Below are 25,036 nucleotides of genomic sequence, written 5' to 3'. Positions count from 1 at the left end.
TGCTTCACAAACACTGGAGTCATGCCAGGGTCCGTGGGGATTGTTGTTGTGTGGATGTCGGTGCGGCCACAGTCATATGAGTCTACCGCAAAGAGATCTTGGAAATCCAAGAAAACTTGTTTCAACTTTTGCTTCTGTTCCAGAGTCGCACAGGCATCAGCTAGGTTGACTCTCTCTTCCACCATCTGCCTGAAGCCTGGAAAGACTTCTGGTTTGGCTATCTCAGCGGCCTCCTCCAGCTGGGTGGAGAAGTCCCTGGTCAGAGTGCTGATTTGGACAGGAGGCTTCAGGTGGGAAAGGCAGCCCTCATGGACCTGGAAAATCACCTCATCCCTCCTGAAGTCACAAGTCACATCTTCCTTACCATAGGGGCAGGAAGTGTACACCAGGAAGTTCCCCCCATGCCGGGTAAAAATCCTGTCTGGTGTTGTATTGTCCTCACTGTCACTGTCAACGCAGTCCTTGGGGATTGGCCCTAACAGTTCATTACCTAAATCAATGGAAAAATGTTGGTCATCAACCGCCATTCCAATAATGGTGCCTGCGGCTAGAGTAATACTCTTTAAGTCACTGTTATCCACCTCTATTAGAATGGTGTCATGTTCTATGTTGACTAATGGTGTTGGGTTTACCCCTAACCCTTGCTGTTGGAGAGGAGCATTTAGGTGTATGTAAGCATCAGGGTTTTGCACATATTGTCCTCTTTTAGCTTTCACTTCCAGGGAGAATTGTCGGGTCCTTTCTGGGATGGTGACCTCCTCTTTGATCTGAATTTCAACTGCATAAGGTAGCGATTGAGCTGACCTAAATGCTTTTTCTGGATCATCAAAGCCCATGGGATTATCCGCTAATCGGGACCAAGCTTTGAAGTTTATTAGGTCCAAACTAATGGCAAAGCGATTGAGAACGTCACTGCCTAAGTAAAAGGCGGCAGTGACGTCTCGCACGACCCAACAATTATGGACTATGCTCTTGTTGCCAATGGAGATTTTGAGCATACACCTGCTTGGCAGGAGATGTTTGGAATTAGGCGCTTCCAGGTCCAGTTCCCATTTGTCTATCAGTTTGAATGTGGGAATGGCTGGATCTTTTGGGAGTTGGCGGAACATGGCTTCGCTGATGAAGCTCTTACCATTATTCACGCACACTCGAGCGAGAACCGAGTCCTTCCCATCATTTAACTGAACAGGGATGAACAACTGCTCTCCAATTTGCTGAATATCAGCCAGGCTTTGAGCTGATTTCACATCTTTCTGGACTATAGGAGTGGGAGTTTCTGATTGTGGATTAGTAAAGAATTTCAGGGTGTTTCCTTCAAGTGTGGAATACCACTTCAAACTGGAAGGAAGGTTGATTTTCAGAAATAGAGAGGACCCCCCATCACCAGTCTGTTGTCCTACTGCTATTACTGTCACGTCTGGAATCTGGTTGTTCTGGAAGTGAAATTCTACTTGGTCAGATTTTTGTTCAACCATGTGGCAGGTGCCGTTTAAACTAACATGGTTAACACTCTGTTTTAATTTTATTGGTCGGCTAGTCTGGGTCCAGAGGACCTTGTTTACGCAATCTATTAGGGGTGACAACCTTCTCAGGAGGTCATTCCCTAGTAAACAAGGGGTGCCCTCTGGAGTCACTACTATGACCGGGTGTTTCACCTTGTGTCGCCCAATTTTAATGTCCAAATCTGCCGTCCCCTCGACGGGAATTTCCTTCCCATCAAAGTTCTGGAGTTGTCCAGGAAGTGAGGTGAGAGGAATTTGGTAATTCTCTCCCCTTCCTGCATTCAGTTCGTCAAAGGCCCTTCTGGACAGAAGGGTAGCTTGAGATCCCGTGTCCACCAGCGCTGAAATCGTACCCTGCCCCTGTACTTGTACCGGGGCATAATATCTTCCCTCCTTCTCCTCAAGGGGGCACAGATAATGCACATTTTTGGAGAACTGGTGGGCTAACTTTCTGGTTTTGGACATCGCTAACGAAGAGATTTGGGCAGAATTCTGTGGAGAGCCTTGGGAATCTGAAAGAAAAAGTTGGCAACTGGAGATCAGAGCCATTGTGGGTTCCCCTGGCTCCGGTTCTGGACCGCCCCCCCCTTTTTGGAGGCTGTCACCAGGATGGGTTTGAACCAGGGGATTTTCTTGCTGTTGGTTCTGGGATGAGATGGTGGGCGGCGGTAGCTCAGTCTCCCCATCTCCCCAGTCTGGATTTGCATCCCTAGGAACCCATTTTTCTTTGGGAGGAGTTCCCTCCTCTCTGAAGGAGAAGATCCTTTTCCCAGGATCCTCTGAGGATCCCTCTCCCTCAAATTGGAAGATCTGTACCTCCTCCTCAAACTGAGTCTGTTTGGGTCTTTTGTTTCTCCTACCCCCCTCTGCTCCTTAGGAGGCAGACTTTCAGGGGGAAGAGATTTTGTTTCCGGTTCCTGGGTTTCCAGGGGCTGTTTACAAGTTGGGAAGGAAGCTTCCTCCAAGGCTTTACACCCCCCTTCCCCTTGTGCCTCCTCCCTGGGAACCGGTGTGTTATCGGGGTGCTGCCCCCGTCATTGTTCTGGAGCACGAGGTCCAGAGTTGGGTGCGTTCTGCGCCGGCATGCCGATCTGAGGGTTCTGCTGAGCCCTCAGTATGTGACCCAGATCCCGTGCCATGTTTTGAACCTGGCGCTCTAACTGGGAAACCCGCTCAGGCTGATACGGGGCCCTGTTTTCTCCGCTGGGCTGATCCCGGGAAGGGTAGCTATCCCTTCTTTGGTAGTACCCCTGGTTGGGAAGATTTGGATACCCCTCCACCCTTGGCCTCCCCTCTCCCGGATTCGGTTTTCTGGGCTCAGGGAATTGGGGAAAGAAGGGTGGAGGATTTTGGGGCTGGAAGTTGGGTGGATACCTGGGGAAGAAGTTCTGCCCAGGGTTTGGTCAGTTTCTGCCCTCCTGTGAGAAGTTGGGAGGGAAGTTCTCTGGGTTAGGTGCTTGGCTGGATCCCCCCCCTTGGGCTGGAGGAGTCCACACATAACCCAGGATGGGTCTGTTTCCCTTGTAACGGGGGCTTACATAATCAGGAGAGCGAGGGACCCCATTTGTGGGGCTGCCTCCTTGGCTCCCTGTCTGTGACTGGCCCGAGGACCTTCTGGGCCTAGCATTATTAGGTGCAGGTAGGTTTTTAGCCCCCCCCATCTCCAAATCTAAAACGCGGGTGACCTTTACCTCTGCCACCTTGACAGCAGCAGGGGTGTTGTTGGCTTTGGGGTTTTTGGGCGCATTATTTTTATTTTCTATTGGCTTCTGCACCTCATAGATCCGGGTCGCCTGTTCAATGACCCAGTCTAAAGATCTTTTCTCGTGAAAATCCCTCACGAGCTGGGTCATTATGTATTTGGGCAAGGCATGGAAAAACGTATTAATAAATTCTCTGCTGTCTGTGCACACCCTTCTGGTGGTCTGCGCAAAGGCCCGTTTCAGTTCTTGCACGAATTCTTGTGGGGCCTGATCCTCCCCACATTGCAAATTGTAGGCTGCCTTGCGAGCCTCTTGGGGATTTCTGTGAACGGAAAAATGTTTTAATATGGCTGCCCTATAGGTGGACCACCTTGAATGATTTTGGTCCTCCAGCCCCGCAAAGAAACTGGAGTACTCTGGGGAGAATGTCCACTTTACATATTGGATACAGCTTTGGCTGTCGTTCAAATGAAAAGTCTCCATCATTTGCTCATAGAGCTCCAACTGTTCCCAAACAGAGTACTTGGCGTTCTTATGATAAGGCGTGATGACACTCCTGATTGCCTTAATCTGTTTCAATGGGTCCTTAAGCAAGGCCCTTTTTGCCTTATTGGCCTTTTTGGTTCGGGTAACCCTGGTCCATTCATCCTCTGACTCAGAGGCACTGCTCCCAGAGGTTCCTGTCTGATCTTCCAGGTTTTCCCGGATTCTGAGAGCCTGGGAATGGCTGGCAGAATGTGGGGACCTGGTCTCCTGTGTCCTGCGCCGTTCAGAGGAGTCTTCAGATTCCTCCTTGCTGCCAGGATTTGATGGGTACCCCCCCTCCCCACTGACCTAACTGGGCAGAGGTTTTCAGGATGCCCTTAATGGGCCTACTCTCCTGGGGTTCCCCACTAAATTGCACTGTGCTTGGGTGCCCATACCCGGATGCCCGCCCATCCATTCCTGGGAGGTACTGGCCTATGAGCCCCATGCTTCTGGCTGGATAGTAATCTGCCATCCCTGTGGCCCGGTGTTCATGTGCGCCAGGGGACATGGGGGTGGCAGAGTCCAGGGACTGAGAGAGATAAAAGCCTCTGGTACTAGGGCTCCTGAGGTTATGCTCAGGAGTTTCCCTTTCCCAGCGAACCTGGTCTCTATCCGCCCCTGCTCCCTGTTGCAATGCAAGAGCCTGAGCCTTCAGTTCCTCAGTTAAGGCCTTACTCGACTCTATCAGTCTCTTCTGCATCGCTACCTGTTGTTGGAGCCTATCATTGTGCTGACAGAGAGCCTCGTTTTCTCTCTGTGCCTCCTGATTGGTCCTGGAGTACTGGGCCAGTCTCTGCTGCAGGAGGGTTACCTCCTGAGCTGTGTCCCTATTGGCCTGCTCCTTTCTTGCTAGAGCATCCTCCACCCTCCTGGTGTGCTCTAACAAGTTCTGGTGTTCTTTTTGGAGGTCACCCAGTCCCTGGTGGGCCAGGTGATTTTCTTCCATTTTCCTTTTTAAGTGGCAGACTTCCTGGCCTAATGTATCCCTTTCCTGACTAAGAGCCTGCATCTCTGCCGCCAGGTCGTCCCTTTGCCTTTGGAAGGCACCAGCTTTCTGGCGCTCCTGGTCAAACTCTGCCTGGGTATCCAGGTCTTTCAAAATCAGTTTATTGCTCTCTGCCTTCTCCCTATCTAGGTGGCTTTGCAGGGTGACTACCTGCTCAGCACATGCCCTATTGAAGTCTAACTGTTGCTCCAGCTTTTTCTGGCTCTGCAGTAGGGAGTCCAAACCTTCTTGGTACTCCTTCTGCAAGGCCAGAAATCTGGTATCCTGGTCCGCCTTTTCCTGTTGCAGCACATCCATATCCTCCTTTATTTTAGTGATGTACCGTCTGCTGTCATTTTCTGACTCCTGGCTCCTGAGCAGCCTGAATCAAGTTCTTTGGAGTTTTAAAGTCTAAGTGTTGAATCTAGTATCTTCTGGATGTTGTGTGGTCCGGCAGAGCGCGTTGCAGCAAATGGAATTGAATCTCCCTATCTGTCCTGACTGTCTGCTTTTATGTGTTTTGAAGTGGGTGGAGAGGCTAAGTTTTCTAGGCCCAACCCCTTCAGAGTTCTGATAGGTTGGAGAATTCTTCGCGTTCTCACTGGAGAGCAGGATTGTGTGTCAGAATGATGTCATTTAATGGCTTGCAGAGAGGACACTCCCCTGTCAAATTGCACACAATCTATATTTGATCAAAAAGACATATTTGCACAGGTACACATTTGTTTAAAATTACATGCACCCATCACATATCACAGGAGGTATACCCTGTCCAAATCTGCTCTTCCTGGGGGCTTGCATTCAGAAATGGCAACATTTGTACTTTTTAACTGATTTTGCAATTTCGGACATTAACCCAAATTTACACACATGTGCGCAAGGAGTATGGACATTAATTGATGAAGTGTCAGATTTTTAACATGCATACATTTTAAGTAATACCCTCTTAACTGCTAGCTTGCCCCCAGATCATACCACCGGTTCTAAAAACCTCTTAAAATGTGGGCAGAAAAATCACAAGAATTATGGTACCACTTATAAAATTTTCACAAGTCCGCTCTATGAATGATCCATCTTTTTAGAGTTATGTTCTGGCCCCATATGGGTTCGAGTTCCCCCCAGCACAAGGTTGAATTTCTGGTTTTTCCAGTTCTGCCAAGCCAGCTTGCTCTCACAGGCAGTGCTCCTCCCCTTTCCATCCAGGAGGAAGCCACATTTACGACCCCCACCAATAAAACATTTGCCTGAGTCAGGACAGGGCTTTGTTCAATTTCCTGCAGAGCCCAGGTAATTCAATCAGAGAAGTGTCATATCCCTTTTGGTGGGAACAGCAAAAGGCAGCTATGCCTGGGAACTGCTGTGGATCCACTTTCACTCCAATTGGGGGGAAGTTGTCAAGCAGAATCCAGTTCCTTAAGCCAGGCCCCAGCTAATGTCACTTGTAGTTACCCAGTTTTCTGCATTCAAATAAAACTAACATTTTTACATATGCAGCTAGAATGCTGATTCTAAGTTTAAAACTATGACATTTAAACAATTGCAACCTATGTGACACTCAAAAGTAGGTCACTCATTTCTTTTAAACATTTATATTTTTAGTGTCTTTCAGTCCAAATTTACTTAAACTGCTGAAATCCACAGCTCAGCCAGTCTTGTTATAAGCCTTCAAGTCACTTCAGAATATAACTTTACATTGTATCCACCTCTCAGTAAGTCTTTCTTTGGCCTGCTTTGGGTTCATTTATTCAGTTTTACACAAAAAAAAAAATCTGGTGTTGTTTTAAAACGCCGGCTTTCTGATAGTGGTGAGTACTGGTAATGCACCCATTTTTGGGATTTAAGAAAATGTATTCCCCACAATTCTAGGTTGCTTTTGGCAATCAGCATTGCTATTCCCAATGGTTTCAGGCTACTGTGTGGGTAGTCCAATGGTGGTTTTAGGCAGTGCCCTTCTGTGCCCATAACATCGGCAAAAATGGGTGGCAGCCTATTCTTCATGCCTTTCCCTGGGCATTTTCTGGGACGCTCTGGCCATCATGATGTTTTCAATGCCAGTACTGCACAGTTTTTGAGGTAGGGCTCAGATGCATGGGTAAAAACATCCCACAATTTACATACTTGCCATTGGGGTTGTGTCATGTAATTGGCATTTCTATGTGGGTGGGTGCAATACTTGGGTGGGTCTTTGGCATGTGGAGGCTGGCCATAAGGGCCAGGGATCTAGATTGTGATGACGTGCTGGCTTGGGGACATTTGTCAGGGCCTGCTGGCAGGTGACCTGCACTGCTGGGGGGTGGGGGTGCAGGGGGACATGAGTGGGACATGAGTGGGGGCCTGCTGGCAGGTTCCCCGCACTGCTGGTGGGTGGGGGTGCAAGGGGACATGAGTGGGGGCCTGCTGGCAGGTGCCTTGCACTGCTGGGGTGTGGGGGTGCAGGGGGACATGAGTGGGACATGAGTGGGGGCCTGCTGGCAGGTGCCTTGCACTGCTGGGGAGTGGGGGTGCAGGGGGACATGAGTGGGACATGAGTGGGGGCCTGCTGGCAGATGCCCTGCACTGCTGGGGGGTGGGGGTGCAAGGGGACATGAATGGGGGCCTGCTGGCAGGTGCCCCACACTGCTGGAGGGTGGGGGTGCAGGGGGACATGAGTGGGACATGAGTGGGGGCCTGCTGGCAGGTGTCCCGCACTGCTGGGGGTGGGGTTGCAGGGTACATGAGTGGCACATGAGTGGGGGCCTGCTGGCAGGTGCCCTGCACTGCTGGGGGGTGGGTGTGCAAGGGGACATGAGTGGGGGCCTGCTGCCAGGTGCCCTGCACTGCTGGGGGGTGGGGGTGCAAGGGGACATGGGTAGGACATGAGTGGGGGCCTACTGGCAGGTGCCCCACACTGCTGGGGGGTAGGGGTGCTGGGGGAGATGAGTGTGTGCCTGCTGGCAGGTGCCCTGCACTGCTGTGTGTTGGGGGTTCAAGGGGGTAATGAGTTGGAGATCACTAGTGCAAGGTGACATGTGGCTTGGCTGGGAGGGCATGCCCATAGTGGATGGGCTGCCTGCGGGACATGACCAGGGGTGCAGGGTAGTCCCCTGTGGTGTGGTCTGCCTGCAGGGGCCGTGGATGGTGTAGACGGAACACCTGGGAGGACCAACACTGCCAATTCACGTGTAGGACTCCCCTGCACCCCCGAAATACATGTACCCCACTCGCACAGGGCCTATCGCGTGTGAAACTTCCCTGCACCCCAGAAATACACGTACCCTGCTGGAATCGCATGTGGGACTTGCCGCGCACCCCTGTAATACACGTACCCTGCTGTAATCGCGTGTTGGACTTCCCCGCACCCCAGAAATACAGGTACCCTGCTGAAATCACGTGTGTGACTTCCCGCGTACCCCTGTAATACACGTGCCCTGCTGAAATCGTGTGTCAAACTTCCCCGCACCCCAGAAATGCCACTCTGCGCCACGGCTGGTTTTGGAGGCTGAAATGCATGAATACGCTGTGCGCGGATATCGATTTTAGCGCACGCGGCTGGCGCAGACATTCGCACGTGCACACTGTGCGCCAGCCGCGTGCGCCACTTTTGTGCGAAATTCTATTAAATGTGATGCAAATTGTGCATTTTATCGAATATTTATTCAATAACACGTGTCAATTCAACTAGCTGAATGGTGAAGTAGCTTAACAAACTGGCCAAAAAAGTGGCCCACTTTGACAGAAACAACTGTTCCACACTATCATTGTGTGTTTCTGGTTCAGGCATTGCCCTATTGCCCTATAGGTCAGTCCGAGCCTGGTCGGCCGAGGTGATTATGTAGTGCAATTCAAGTGTGTGCAACCAAAGTGTTGAGGCTCATATCGTGGCTTTGCCAGCGGATGTTATAGTGATCCTGGACAAATCATCTTGTATCACTGTATATAGTGCTCGTGAGAAGGCTTGCCTACCGACATACTGGTGCCATTGTTTAGTCCATTGCCTGATGTTACTTTTATGTAGGTCGTTTGAGTGAAGTGGCCAAAGACAGAAGGGAGCTGACTAAGTTTCACAGGCCTATTATTAGAATATTTTCAGGTCTGCTTATTTAGCACAAGATATAAGTTGCTTTTTTAATATAATTTACTCCTGCACATCATAAATAACATTCAACATTCAACAAGTCTGTGTTGGGTGTATTTAAAGCTTTAAAATACAATAGGAACACCCACATTAAATATTTTAAGTTCACACCAATATATATCCTGGTACTTGCATACTTTCCTAGATGATGGAGAACATAAGGTTCCACGTGTTCCTAGATGATGGAGAAGAATAGATTGTACATATTATGGTTGACTATGTTTTACACGTGTGTACTTTGCGTGTGCACTGTTCCTCAATGTGCTTTTGGGTGATATGTTTTTTTTTTTTTAATTGGGGGTCCCCTCCTCAAGCACCACCTCCAACCTACTCTCCTACACCCACCACCTTTCTAGGCCCCACAGAAACATAAACATATACAAAAAAATGAATTCGACCAAAAGTACATAGAGGAAAAGTACATGAATAAAGTACAAATGGGTAAAACATACTCAACAATAATACTTGTTACGGAACATGAAGCCAGAATCATTAATCTCTTGCATAACATATGTCTATACATTTTTTTTAATGTAGTCAAGTTATGCCATTATGTATTTCTTTTTACTTTCGAAGTCAGTTCTACAAGAAAGGGTATTTTTTTAAGTTCATGAAAGTCAAGCATTCACAAAGAATTGTAAAATTGCTCTATTATAAGAACTGGAAAACAATGTGTCAAGAGCAGAAATTCTGGATTATCTCAAGTGCCAGTTTCACCTCACAACCAACATTTTTGTTCCTAGGCAACTAATTCATTTTTATGGCGCCTAATTGATAGTCTCAAAAAATTGTAAGTTTTCAGCCCCTGAGAGTGATTCAGCTCTCAGCATATGAGCTTCAAAAAAGTCTCACTAATGGGGTTTAACTAGATATAGGCCCTCATTACAACTCAGACGTTAAGGGTTAACGCCGTCGTTAACCCTTAACGCCTGATTCCAATTTTAACGGCTGCTTTCATGGCGCTAAACCGCCTTGGTGCTAATTACGGCACCGTAATTTACGGTGCCTTAATTAGCGCCTTCCCCACTCCCATTATGCCCTATGGGGCAAAAATGGGAATGGGGAAGGGTAAATGGGAAATGGGGATTTACCGCCCCACTCACCTTGGAATGGGGCAGTAAATCCGCCATCCACCATGGTGTAAACATAGTTTACACCATGGTGGTAAAGTTGGTGTACTTACCGCCTGGGTCGTAATGACCTCCATAGTGTTGCTTCATGTTTAGTAATAGTTGCATTAATATATTGCACACCACAAAGTCATGTGTTTCTTTGCTGATTAATATCAATGAAGTTTGAAACCCATTGTTCTCTTCTAATATCAGTCTATGTTATCATACATGTACCTTTCTGGTAACATCTAATTCCCTTTTCTATGCAATCGTGTGTGAACCTTTCGCATTGCTTAACATCTGTCTGCATGCTTGAGCTCTTTTACATTCTGCTAATATGAGTCCTCTGTCTATGATGGGGTATGTGTACCTTTTTTATTTATTCATTTATGTATTTGTTGTTATGTTTGTAGCTCAAAAGAGATTTATGATAACACTCACAGAAATACAATTTCAGTCATATTTGATTACACTTAATTAGATAAAACAGTAGGTATATACAATTATTTGATCAAATTAAAAGTACATATTGGGTACAACCATGGCAGTACATTGATTCAGTCTCCCAAGTTACAAGACTTCATGATTCACTAAATTCTTTGCTTTCATTTCATTTGTATCTTCGAGTATTGATACAAATCTGACCCGCGTGCCCACTTAGTCACATTAATAAATGGAGTGTAGGCAGAGACCATTTTGGGATCTAGTTGATTTCGCAAAGATGCAATAGTAAAATTTAGATAAAGCAGCATACATTACAAAAGCTACTTTGAGCTCAGGGCATTATTCCCAACTTTGCCCAACCTTAAAATGGCCTTCCAGATGTTAAATAAGGCTATGTCCATAGTTGTGTGCCCAGAGTTCAGAAAATAAAGCCAGAAAGAATCAGTCTTTATGTTATTGCTTTCTGACACGAAGTGGCCAAGCATCTTTATAGATAGGGGTCCATGTTATCTACATTCAGTCAGGATGTGCTGTGCGGTCTCAAATGTACCCATGATACCACATGATCGTCAGATTCTCTTTTCCTTTGGCATGCCTAGTTCAGGACCAATGGTGGTTAGCAATGGCAGTTTGCCGACTCGCAACAGGAGGACAAACCTGCACAGCTCAGGAGAAGGGGACAGTTTAATGTAGCCGTGGGTGGTCATACAACTATGTTACAGTGAGTCAACAATGGAACGGAAGCTGCTTAGTACAGAAAGATGGATATAGTTGCCACACCAATCCCATTGGGCCAGCTTGACACTTGATTTCTTGGTCAGAACCTGCAGATTATCTTCCCAGTGCTGACTCCATCCTATAGTGTAAAACCTTGCTAGGCTCAGGGCTGTCAGAGAGTCAGATATCTTACCAGGTGGCAGTTGTCCCAACAGGGTGAGGAGGGGACAGATTGGTGATTTATGAGTTTTTAGAAGTAGTACGTTTCCTCTTTTCCGTGCCATTGATGCCAAGGACTTAAGGCCCAGCTCTAGGCTGAGGATTTCAACCAGTACTCCAGGGCCAAGTCTAAGCATTTTCCTCCAGAATCTACCCTCTTAAACATTAAGCCAGGAAAAGTCCTTCAAGCCGATAGCGTTCAGCCCATAGAATATAGATGTCCAAAAACATTGTTTATATAGGGTCAATATCCCATGAAAACTAAAGCCCGATGATGCCTTCGCATATCTATGCATCATGTTCAGCTTTATCATTGCCTTCCTTTTCATGGCCTCCAACAATCCGGCATAGTCAGTCTTGGTGGTGAATTCAACACCCAGGTATTAGAAACTGCGGACTTGCTCTGTGACATTACCATTGATGACCAGGGTGGGGGCCTTTACACGATTGTAGGAAAAGAACATGACCTTGGTTTTCTGATAATTCAATATTAGGTCATGTTCGTTAGAGAAGCTTAACAATGCTCACATGGATCTTTTAAGGCCAGCAAAGGTATGGTCAAACAAGATCAGTTGACCTTGCTTCCCAATATCCTTGGTCGACAGTTATGCACCTTCTCATGCATGCACAGCAATTTAGCTAGGTATATGTTGAAAAGTAGAGGGGCCAAAAAGCATTCCTATTTTACACCAAGATTTGTTTTTATTGGTGCCGTTACCATACCCCTACTATTGAGCCTCACCTGAACCAAAGTATTTTCATGCAAGCCCATAGTTGCCAACAATAGATCCCGCGGGCAGCCTAGATGATTCATTTTATCCCACAACGTACTCCTATTTACTGTGTTGAAGGCTGCCTGGAAATCTATCAAAGCAGCATATAAACCAGGTTGCCCTTTTGTCTTGGCCCTTCTGGTCAAGAAATCGAGGAGCCATAGACAGTGGGATGTTCCTGAACCTGCTCTGAATCCCATTTGGAAGTCACTCAGTACACCTCTAGTCTCCACCCAATGGGATCGTTTGTCAAGTAATAGTCAGCTTCCGGTAATTCATTATGGCACCGCCAGAAAGCCTTGAAGTCCCCTCCCGCATAAATCTGGTCATGTTCATTAACTTTTTTTATGTCACCAATCATACGCATTATACATTCAGGGATATTATCATATTATCATTTTTGATGAGCCAGGAGGATCACATACGTTTATGATATTAATAGCATTGCTGAGGTTCGCTGTGCTCACTCTGACGACCACTACATATGGGGGCTCATTGCAGTTCTTAATTCTTACTGCATTCAGGTGATTTTTAATGCCAATTATGAGCCCTCCATAAGGGCGGCCTCTAGGCCCTTTGTTGGCCATTTGGAAAATTTGGTAGCCATCAAATAGAATATCTGAGAGCAAAAATCTTTCGACATCTTTCCTGCAGCAGAAAGATGTCTCTTTGTCTGATCAAATCCGCAAATCCCCCTGGCTCAGTCAAGTGGGTGAAACCACGTATATTGCAGGAAGAAATGGCTACATCTCAATTTGTGCTTTGCTGTGTAATATCATTGTTTTGTACCAGCCAGTTCAAAATACCCAGTATATTGGTTTGTAGGGCATAGTTGGAGTTTACACCAGTGCCCTTATTTCCTAGTGATTTAATTTGATCCTTTAACACATTAACATCCTGGTTATATGCAGGTGGATTAAGGCAGCACTTCTCAACAGCATTGGGTTTGTAGCCAAGATCAGCGTATCATTTTGTATGTGCTCTGATCAACTGCGCAGTCTGGCTCCTACTACAGTGGATTCTGCTGAACTGAGACTTTGGATCCCTGATTGGTTCGATAAAGTCGAAGTCTCGGGAATCTAAAATCCTTAAAGGGAGGTTTTTCAGAGTCATAGAGAAGAAATCAGTTCGATTAATATGAGGGTTGGCCTTGGATTTACCCTCCTTTTTATTTTTGATGGTAATCGTTAGAGGAGGGAGCGAGGCAAGGAGGGGGTGGGGGGGCTCATGTGACACAGCCTCTAGAGTGTCGTCAGAGACAATACTGTGGCCTGGTTCCCTTTATGAGGGCCTATTGGTGATTAACAAGGGACCATTTATCTGTACCTGAGGGCCGGTGCCATTATCAACGATATTAGAAGGCACAGGTGGTGCCACATTGCTACCCTCAGTGGCAGACAGGGGGGCCTGGTGTCTATCATTTAGACCTCAGCTGGTTAGGGTACCTTTAGCCTTGGGTAGTTTTCTTTTCCAATTTGCTGTCTTGTTATTATTGCAACACCCGTCATATTGCGCCATATTGTTGCCTTCTTTGCAGGTAACCCCCTCTGATCCCCGATTTTTAGGGGCAGTGTACCTATTAATTCTCTTTTTTTTCCTACGCTCTTTCCGGGTAAGGACAATGGTGGACGTAGCGCTTTTAGATTCAGCTGTTTCATCCGCCACCAGGTCGGCATCAATGATGCTAGACTCCTCAGGGACAGCATTTCCATTGTGTTGATCTAAATAGTCTGAAGTGAACGGGACCGCTGCCTCAATAAGCTTGTCTAGCTCTTCATCATTGTCAAGTCTGGAGGCAATGTTGATTGAGAGGATAGAAACCTCCTCCAAAATGTTGCCACATATTCTTAATACTACCTTCATTGCAAACAAACTGGAGGACTGACAATTGGGTTTGGCAGTCACTATGCTGTGCTCCCCCATTGTGTCCCCCTCCCTAAGCAGGTGTGGGCTCGAGTTGCTATGCTTGCTGTCAGGTCAGAACAGTTGGTGGGGGGCAGGATGCCAGGCCTAGGGCTTGTGCTCGTGATTGCGGTGGAGAAGGTTGACAGGCATGGAGAGTTGACAGGCATGGAGATTGTGGTCTCTGTTCTGGTGGAGATTGGTGCCAGGTATAGGGCTTGTGCTCCAGTTGGTGGGGGCAGGATTCCAGGTATGGGGCTTGTGATCTATGTTGTGGTGGAGCAGGATGACAGGTATAGGGCTTGTGCTGTGGGTGGTGAGGGGTCAGGATGCCAGGTATCGGGTGTGTGGTCTTGCTTGTGGTAGAGCAGGATGGCAGGTATAGGGCTTGTGCTCTGGGTGGTGGGGGCAGGATGCCAAGTAGGGGCTTTGTGCTCTGGGTGGTGGGGAACAGGATGCCAGGGATGGTACTTGTGCACTGGGTGGCATGGAGCAGGATGCCAAGTATTGGGCTTGTGCTCTTGGTACTGGGGAGGCAGGATGCTGAGTATGGGGCTTATGCTCTGCATAGTGGGAGGAAGTATGCCATTGTGCTTTGGATGGTGGGCAGGAGAATGCCAGGTATGGGGCTTGTATTCTGGGTGGTGGTGGGGCTGGATTCCAGGTCTGGTGCTTGTGCTATGGGTGGCCGAGGGGCAGATTGCCTGGTATGGGGCTTGCAACCATGGTGATGGGGGTCATGATGCCAGGTATGAAGCTTGTTTTTTGGGTGGCGGGCAGGCAGGATGCCAGGTATGGATTGTGTGGTCTTGGTTGTTTGGGAAAAGGATGCCAGGTACAGGGTGTGCTTTCTGGGTGGTGTAGGGTCATAATGCTAGGTATGGGGCCTGTCCTCTCGGTGGTGGGGGCAGGATGCCAGGAATGGGGCTTGTGGTCTCAGTTGTGGTGGAGCAGGACGTGTTGGGGGAAGATTTCAAGTATGAGTCTTGTGATCTGGATGGTAGGGGGCAGTATACTAGTTATGGGGCTTGCAGTGTTGGTGGTAAGGGGCAGGATGCCAGGTTTGGAGCTTGTTTTCTAGGTGGTGGTCAGGCAGGATGCTCAGGATGGGTCTTGTGCTCTGGGTGGCAGGGGACAGAGTTCCAGATATGGGGCTTTTGCACTGGGTGCCCAGCGGGATACCAGGGATGGGAACTGTGGACTGGGTGGCTTGGACCAGGATGCCAAGTAATGGGGTTGTACTCTGGATGGAGGGGAGGCGGGATGGCAAGTATGGGGCTTGCAATCCTGCTGGTGGTGCTCTTTGTGCCTAGTGGGGGACCAGGGTGCCATGTATGGGGTTTGTAGTCTACATAGCAGGGGCAAGTATGCCAGGATGAGTCTTCTGCTTTGGGTAGTGGGTGATTGGGGTGCCAGGTATGAGGCTTGTATTATAGGTGGCGTTGGGGGAGGATTCCAGGTATGGGGCTTGTACTCTGGGTGATGGAGGGTATGATGCCCAGTATGGGGCTTGCAATCATGCTGGTGGAGGTCAGGATGCATGGTGGTGGAGGTCAGGATGCCATGTATAGTGCTGTTTTCTGGGTGGTGGTTGGTCAGGCATGATGCCTGGTATGGGTCTTGTGGTCTTGGTTGTGGTGGAGAAGGATGTCAGGTATGGGGCTTGTGCTCTGGGCTCAGGATCCCAGGTATGGGGCATCAGTTGTGCTGGAACATGATGCCAAGTATGGGTCCTGTGATCTGTGTTGTCAGGGACAGGATACCAGCTATGGGGCTTGTGATTTCAGTTGTGGTGGAGCAGGATGTCAGGTACGGGTGTGTTTTCTGGGTGGTGGAGGGTCATAATGCCAGGTATGGGGCTTGTGCTCTCGGTGGCAGTGGAAGGATCCCGGGTATGGGGCTTTTGGTCTCTGTTGTGTTAGAGAAGGATGCCAGGTATGAGGTGTGTGTTCTGGGTGGTGTAGGGTCATAACGCTAGGTATGGGGCCTGTGCTCTCGGTGGTGGGGCAGGATGCCAGGAATGGGGCTTCTGGTCTCAGTGTGGTGAAGCAAGATGCCAGGTATGAGTCTTGTGATCTGGGTGGTAGGGGGCATGATACCAGTTATGGGGTTTGCAGTCTTGGTGGCAGGGGGCAGGATGCCAGGTCTTGGGTTGGGGGCTGGGTGTCAGTTATGAGGCTTGGAATTATGGTGGTGGGGACAGAATGCCAGATATAGAGCTTGTTTTCTGGGTGGTGAGCAAGCTGGGTGCAAGGGATGGGTCTTGTGCTCTGGGTTGTAGGGGGCAGGGTTCCAGGTATGGGGCTTGTCTCTGGGAGGTGGGGGGGGGGCAGGATGACAGGGATGGGACTTGTGCACTGTGTGGCATGGAGCTTGATTGCAAGTATTGTTTTTTTTGCTATAGGTGGTGGGGAGGCAGGATGCCCAGTATGTGTCTTGTGCTCTGTATAGAAGCGGGCAGGATGCCAGGTATGGGGCTCATGCTCTCGGTGGTGGGAGTTGGGGAAAATGCTATTCATGGGGCTTGTGATTTGGGTGCTGGAGGGGCAGAGTGACAGGTATGGGGCTTGCAATCATGGTGTCAGGGAAAAGATGCCAGGTATAGAGCGTGTTTTCTGGGTGGTGGACAGGCAGAATGCCGGGTTTGGGTCTTGTGCTCTGGGTTGTAGAGAGCATGATGCCAGGTTTGGGGCTTGCATTCTTGGTCATAGTGGGCAGGATGCCAGGTATGGAGCTTGTGGTCTTGGTTGTGGTGGAAAAGGATGACCAGTATCAGGCTAGTGCTGTGTGTGTTGGAGGATCATGATGCAAGGTATGGGTTTGTGGTCTCTGTTGTGGTAGAGCAGGATGCCAGGAATCGGACTTGTGCTCTCGGTGGTGGGGGGTCAGGATGGCAGGTATGGGCCTTGTGCTCTCGGTGGTGAGGGACAGGATGACAGGTATGGGGCTTTGAATCCTGCTGGTGGGGGCATCGTGCTCAGTGGTGGGGCAGAGTGCTGAGAACGGGGCTTGTGCTCTGCATAGTGGGGGCATGATTCCCAGTATGGGGCTTGTGTTCTGGGTCTGTGTGGGGAGAATGACAGGGATGGGGCTTGTATTCTGGGTGGGAGAGCAGGATTCCAGTTATGGGGCTTGATTTCTGGGTGGTGGTAGGACAGGATGCCAGGTATGGGGCTTGTTCTCTGGGTGGTGAAGGGGCAGGATGCCAGGTATAAGGCTTGTGGTCTCAGTTGCGGTGGAACAGGATACCAGATATGGGGCTTGTGTTCTGGTTGATTATCAGGCTTCCAATCATTGTGGTTGGGGTACGTATGCCAGATACAGAGCTTGTGTTATGGGTGTGAGCAGGCAAGGTGCAAGAGATGGGTCTTGTGCTCTGGATGGTGCAGGGTCTGGATGTCAGGTATGGGGCTTGTGCTCTGGGTTGTGAGGGTAGGATGCCAGGTATAAGGCTTGTGGTCTCGATTGTGGTGGAACAGGATACCCGATAGGGGGCTTGTGTTCTAAATGATTAAAGGTCAGGATGCCAAGTATGAGCTTGTGCCCTGGCTGGTGGGGCAAGATGTCAGGTGTGGGGCTTATGCTCTGTGTGTTGGGGCAAAGATGCCACGTACAGGGCTTGTGGTCTTGCTTGTGGGGGAACAGTCATTTCAAGCTGCATATGACATATTATTGCAGCCCTTGCAAGGCTATACATTACATATGATGGCTGACCAGGCATATGATGGAATTATTGGTGGATCTGAGGCTACACTTCCATCAGAACATGTCATACTGGGGCAGGGTTGGGCAAGGATGGAATGGCACTGTTGGGACTGACATTATGTTGATTGTGATTAAGTTGAAACAGGCAGTGCTATTCTTAACTAGCAGACTGGCATATGCTCTGAACATTTCAGGTTTTAAGAGAGCCATGGTGTTTTCAAACATTACCCCAAGCAGGATGCTACTTTTATTAGCATCTCCATGTAATAGAGCAACACGGGGCACTCTGAATTGACAGCACCCTGCAGCATTTGAGTAACACTAAGGTATACTTTGAAGTAACCTGCCATATTTGTGGTAATACCTGGCAACTAATTCTGTAACATTCTTGCACAGAGGCTTACATTTACTTTGTGTCACCTGTCTAGGTTCTTAGAGCAGATCTATGCCCTTTTCTTCTCATAAGACCTAGCAAAATGTGTCTAGTATTCCGATCACGAGCATTAGTGAATGAACGTCGGCCAAATAGTGGTCACGGACTCTACTGAAGTCTCTTCCTGTAATCCAGTGTGTTTTGTCTCTCAATCTGTTTTTTTTTCATCTACTATAGGTTTGGGATTGCTGTTCAATAGGTGCACATTGATGAAGGCTCCCTCAGAGCACAGGATAGCTCAAGTGCAACACGTTCATCCTAGAAATAGGGCAATAGTGTGTGACATGGGTCCAATACACCAGTCAGGCCAGCTCAAGACTTCATCTTCCCAAGGCTGATAAATTGAGTGCAGAAATGGGGAATAGTGGCCACACTGATTATTACTGCACTTAGAACCTGAAATAAAATCTGATGTGAAGTCTGATATCAATCACTACATTTATATAATCAGACGACTTCCTCAATATCAGCTTCTTTTTAATTCTCCTTCTTTCTTTATCTTGTCTAACCTCAAAGATGTACCTAACCTGTGTTTTCTTGAACAGTACTATGCTGAAACCCTTCACTTTGCTTAAAAAAGAAAGGTTTTCTCTCCAAGAACGACAGTCTGATACACTTCTATTGTAATATTTCCAAATACTCCTAAGAAAAATAGGATGGGAACAAATAGCAACAGTGGGGTTCAAGGCTGCTTTGCATAAAAATAAATTGTATTTTGGGACCAAAATAATGTCTACTTTATGTTTGACAAATGTGTCTGTGATCAAAGGGTTGCATGTGTAAATATCTAAGTATTTAATGCACATGAACCTGGTGCTTATTTCATAGTTTATAACCCTCAGCCCAGCATGTGAGTATAACATCGCTGCGACACCAGTCACTCCATATTGAGTTCCCTGCAATTCCCTGCCATACCCGTTCATACTGTCTCTATGCATCAGTATGCTGTTACCACTCTGCTAACTGTGTTGTCCATACTACCTATTTTTGAGCTACTTCGTATGCATATCTGTACCACCTAAACAGACTTATGCTCTGGTATGCCTTTGCCGACCCGTAAAATGGGGCGTGCAACATGTCTCTTCCACTCCTAATCTTGACTTTTGCATTGGTATTCTGCTACCGCCCTGCTACTTAGGGCCGGGCAAGATGTCTGTGCCACCCCCCTATCTGACCTCCACACTGGTATGCTGTTTGCTGACCCGTCAGAAGGGTCGGGCAACAGGCTTGTGCCGCCTACTCTAGGCTTTTGAATTGGGATATTGCTGCCTTCCTGCAACCTGAGGCTGGGCATCATACCCACACCTCATATCTGACTCATGCATCTGTATGCTGCTGCCACCCTGCAAGAGGGGGTGGGCAATGCATTAATGCCACTTATTTTTGACCTCGCATCTATATTCTGCTGCCGCCCTGTAACATGGGGCTGAGCAACATGTCTGTGCTACCTATTCTTGACTCTTGCATTTGTATGCTGCTGCTGTCCTGTAAAATGGGTTGGGCAAATTGAATGCATTTGCAAGCACTATGTAACTAAACAAACCGCACCCTACCACATGGGGCTATGTAACTTGTATGTTACAATGTCTGCACAAGTACTTATGCAACCAAGTAAGCCTTCTTGTACAGCACTGTGATGCCTGAGGCAGTTGTGCGCTCTATAAATGCAAATAAATAAATACATACATATTAAAGGGGTGACAGGGTTCCAGGGTAAGGTTGTTTGCTGGGGACTGGTTTGTGTGTGGGTATGTGTGTCTATACATGATATTCAAATAGAGATATGGAAAATGTCATGGACAAACATTATAAAGGCAAGGAGGGAATATCCCAAGACAATTGTATCAAGCTGATGGGTTACAATGCCAGGGGGTGAGAAGAAAGATGTGATGAGATATTGTATGTACCTCAGTCAATATCACTGTCACTTTGCCGCATGCAGCGACATTTTCTTTGGACAGTACATGTCGTTTTCACCATGAAATTCTACAACTGTTGCAGAAATCTTACTATGTGCACGCTAAGTATATTGAATGCAAGTGCAGTTCGAAAAATTTAAAATCATATCCACTTTAATGATAATAGTGGAGTCTGTGAATCCCTAGAGTGTTAAAGTTTGATCAATGAAAGAAAATCCAGACGAATCAATCAAATGTTGTAGAAATGTCACTATGGATGAGTTATGTCCATAGGATGAGGTGTGGGTAAAATATGAAAGAAGGAAGAGGGAGGTTCTATAGAGAAGCTTCAGAGGTGAGAGCTCGAGCACGATTCACACATATACGATTGAGGCACCCTGAGGATCAGATGCCCTGTAGGTCTGTTAGATAGCTCCTGCCGGGACTTGAACGTGTACAATCCACAGCACCTTGCATTTCTAGGAATCTCTCTAACATCCTTTTATGTTTCAGGATTTTTTGGAGGAGATCGACAAGAGTGTATCTTATTTATGGATTGGCCTTCAATACAATGAAACCACCGGGGAGTGGATATGGCTGAATGGCTCTAGGCTGCAAGAAGGCAGGTACGTCTCCCAGTCCATTGTCATTCAGTATTGCAGCCACTGCAGCTGTGGCATGGGAATCTCCCGCAGGCTCATTTTTTGTGGTGGTTCAGGAAAAGGAGGCATAAAAGCAATGTGCACTTCTATGTTTGCCTGTATTTCTCCACTCTGACCCTGTTTCAAGCACTGAGAAAGCCGAGGCGCTAGGGGCTGCACCGTGCTGTCCTCCTCTGACTGGTCAGTGCACTTCTATTTACGCCTGTATTTCTCCACTCTGACCCAGTGGGGCTTGGAAAGGGGCCAGAGAAAGCTGAGCCGCTAGGGTCTGCACTGTGCTGTCCTCACCTGACTAACACACATTTGCCTGGTTTTACTCTTCAGCTTTTCCGTCTGCCTTGTAAAATGTTTAAACTAGCATGCAAAGTGCCCAATGGTATGCACATGCTACCGTTGCCTGTCTCCTTCATGCAACTAACATGTATTAGAAAATGGCACCCTTTGTGTTTCCCTGACAACGAAATGACTCCGACAATAGGAGATCTGTGCTCTGTAAACCTTGACGGCACCTACAGCACAGGTCCCTGGAAAGGTATGGAGGGGCTGCCTAGGGAAAGGGGCGGGCAGTAAAGCGAAAATCGACATGACAATTAAAATATTGCGTTACACCTAACATTCGCTGTACTCACATAACGAGAATATTTAGATTCAGCTAGTTGCGTATTAATTATGATAGAATTATTTGTCTAGGGAGGTTTGATCCTTTTATGTGATTAGCTATTAGGTGTGCATGATACATTATCAAACAGGCGATCGCGCGAAGGTTAGTTGTTACAAAAAGCTGATATGTGCCTGTTTGAGCCTAAATATTTAAACCATATTACATGTTCCAGTAGAGATTACAGGCTGTAAAGAGTGTTGGTGCTGGGTGGGGAAAGGTGTTTGAATTCTTCAATTCTTCGAGTATTTAGCTCAGTCTGTAGCCGGGCAGATGTTTCTTTTGCTAAGAGAGATTAATGTTGGCCATAATCAGACAACTTCAAGGCTTTGTGCAATTACGAAGGTTTGGGGCCATGGTGCATGTACATCTTTCCTGCAGGCCGTGCATCTGGTTTGAGTCACTGATGACTTATAATGAAGTGTAGCCAGTTCTCCAAAAGGTTAAGGGTGAAGAAGGTCATGTCTCTGATATGGTACTGGTGCCTTCTACATACAGTCTGCAGTGCATGGTACTGGTGCCTTCGGCATACAGTCTGCAGGGCATGGTACTGGTGCCTTCGGCATGCAGTCTGCAGTGCAAGTACCTATGGAAGAACTCCACCCGCTGTTCATCTTGGTCCTTGGATTCCCGTTCCTTCTTGTGTTCTGTAAACACCCAGTGATATTATCATGGATATTAGACTTAATAGTGAGTAATAACAATCAGACTAAAATGAATATCTACAGGGCTAGAGGGCCTGCACAGTGTTCATGATGCTTTGTGGACGTGCATGGGTAGCTGCGATGAAGTCTGGGACTCTGTACCAGGACCTTTAGCCAAATGCATGGGAAGATCTGAACCCTGTGCATCCCTCGGACAGAACTGAAAAACACCTGGGGGTCACACACTGATAGCAGGTGGTGCAGGTTTTGCCTAATATTTTTTAATGCAACATCCGCAAGAGGAGAATATATGACTATCATCATCTTGCAATACCGGTGGAAACATTTGATATTGAAACTTAGATGACATACATATCATCTGAGACTCAGGCTTAGAATCACTGATGTAAGTTAATCAGTGGCATAGTACTATTCAACCAAATATTACCTTCAACTGGAAGAATTAAAGGAACTAGAAGTGGCCAACTTCAATAAGTTTGGCTACCCTGCTACAGTCTCACAAAATGTTTGGAAGATAGTCACATCCAAAAATGGACAGGAACTATTAGACACTAGAAACACTAGTGGAAACTGTGAAAGGCAGGTGTGTACCACTTTATACGGGTCAGCAAGTGGAGCGATGAAATTGACCATATAGAAATATCGGGAATACTGACCAATGAGGAAGATTTATGACAACTATTCAGGAATACTCCCATGTTTGCATTTTGCATATACATGAAAAACTCGTCCCATTTAAGAGGACGTGAAGATCCCCACTGTCCCCCCCAACCCCCACAAAGAATGCCAGCCTTGCCTTAGATGCTTTACCAGTAATCAAAGTGCAGTTGGCAATCCTCCCAGAAAAGATGATTACAGGATTGTGCTACTTTTTATTTCATGGCACATCATATACACATCATATACATAATCAATGCCCATGTGACTTCATTTATGTGTGGGAGACCACCAGAATGGTGGGAACGGGGGTGGTAGACCACAAGAGTGACGTCAGAGTGCGAAGCATCAATGCACCTGTAGCTAGACTTTTTATTGCGTATAACCTTTATATTTCGAAATTCCAATTCCACCTTTTGGAACTTGCTCGGGAAGATCCCTGCACTGGAGACGGTCAGGAACAACTCTTGTAAAGAGAAACCTTTTGCATTCAAGGCATGTCCAGTCTTGCTCCAGAAGGCTTAAATGAATCACCTTCTGCCTCAGTGTGTCTATCACTATTCCTCCCTCTGTGTGTGGGACCTCTCTCTCTTTGTCCTTCTCTCTCTCGCTCCAACGATCTCTCCCCCTGTGTTGTGTGTGTGTGTCTGTATCTCTTTCCCTCACTGTGCTGCTATCTGACTCCCTCTGTCAGTGTCTCTCTCCCCATCACTGTACCTGTCGTTCTCTCTCTCTCTCTCTCTCTCTCTCTCTCTCTCTGTCTCTCTCTCTCTCTCTCTCTCTATATATATATATATGTATTCCTCTCTTTCTCTCTCCATCCCTTCTTCCCTCTGTGTCTGTGTGTGGGTTTCTCTATCTGTACCTCTCTACCGCCTTCTCTCTCCCGCTATCTCTCCCTCTGTGTGTCTTCCTCCACCCTCTTGTTCCTTCTTTGTGTCCCTCTCTCCATCTCCCACTGTCTGTCAGTGTCTCTTTCACTCCTTCCCTCTGTCTGTCGCTCCCTGTACCGTTTTCTATGTCAACCTCTATCTATGTCTCTGAATCCATCTCTGCCACGCTCTTTCCTTGGTTGCATCTCTCCATCGCCCCTGCCTAATCCCTCTTTCTTCCTCACTCTCTGATACTCTTCCCCCTGACTGTGAATCCACACTCTCACTGGGCTGTGCCCCTCTCTGTTCGTCTCTCCCTATAGATTTTCCAAAGGTTCTGTTTCAGTCTCTCTTTTATCATCGGTCTCTCTCTCTCTCTCCACCTCTGGCTCTCTATCTGCCACTCCCTTGAAATGAAAGCAACTCACATCCATAACATTAGAAAGGATGCGGCATTAGGCAATTTCTGGTACTCCGGAAATACTAAACTGTCTATCTTTCCTCTAACAGCATTGCAGTGGAACCCCGACGCCCTGGGCACACCTGTGGAGCGTACAGCGGCATGGAAATCTTCCCTGAGCAGTGCAGCTCCAAAAACAAGTGGGTCTGCGAAAAAGAGGCCATCCAGTTTGACAAGAGATGAACCATCAACAGTTTGCACTTCTTTATACAACCTCAAACCTAGAATGCATCTGCCCTTTCACTCGTGGCATCTCAATAACTGTCATTTTAGTTTCTGCATTATAATCTTTAAATAGAAGAAATGAACGACCTGCTTGGATGATAGAGTGCTTCGACGAGCTAAATATGCAGATTTGTGTCAGATTTTAAAAGTGTGTTTGTTGATTCTTTGAGAAACCTCGTGAGTGTCACTGGAAAAGATCAAGCCCATGTGATTTGTAATGCACAACTCCAAGACCTACCCCAGAAGGCTTCCGATATATGATTACAAAAATTAAATAATGACATTTCCCCGTAGAATCCTGTATAGGCGGAGCTTCTGTACGTGTGTTTTGGAATAAAACCCTTCTGTAGTAAACACCAGGGTATTTGAGTGTATGATTAAATTATCACACTGGGTGCTTCTTTGCTTCTGTGAATTACAGTGGATGTTTTTGACATGTGCTTTGCCACCTCCTAATGTATATTCTTAGTATTAGTCCAAAGTTTGAAATTCAAACATAAATTCGAACCTAGTCCTCCACACACATTTCCACATTTTGACCCAGATTTAATATTCTACCATCGACATCCATCATGCACAGTTTACAATTCAGCGTCTCTTATTGGCAAACATGAGTGTTATTAAGTATAAACACTTAACACTTATAATGTTTTCATACATATCATAGAAAACCACCTTGACACTCTCGCACTGAATGTGAGTACATTTCCTGTACGTCAGACAATCCACGTAATAATAACACATATGTTTGCTTCACCCTTGATGCGCCATCAAGAGTGAAGGAAACATGATGAAAACAAAG

The 25,036-nt window shown here is 47.1% G+C and overlaps 1 protein-coding gene across 1 annotated transcript in view; it reads left to right on the top strand.

Annotated features, from left to right (window-relative positions):
* Positions 1 to 24,552, top strand: part of LOC138579504 (killer cell lectin-like receptor subfamily F member 1) — a 467,589-nt gene extending 443,037 nt beyond the window's left edge. Inside the window, exons 5-6 of the mRNA XM_069649826.1 lie at positions 20,549 to 20,661; positions 24,060 to 24,552. Coding sequence (XP_069505927.1) covers positions 20,549 to 20,661; positions 24,060 to 24,192 — 246 coding nt within the window. The 3' untranslated portion in view covers positions 24,193 to 24,552. The remainder of the gene's footprint in view (positions 1 to 20,548; positions 20,662 to 24,059) is intronic.
* The last annotated feature ends 484 nt before the right edge of the window (positions 24,553 to 25,036 follow it).

The sequence above is a fragment of the Ambystoma mexicanum genome, chromosome 3p (assembly GCF_040938575.1).
Source record: "Ambystoma mexicanum isolate Mex_15411 chromosome 3p, UKY_AmexF1_1, whole genome shotgun sequence".
NCBI lineage: Eukaryota > Metazoa > Chordata > Amphibia > Caudata > Ambystomatidae > Ambystoma > Ambystoma mexicanum.
This window is presented reverse-complemented; position numbering and strand designations above follow the sequence as displayed.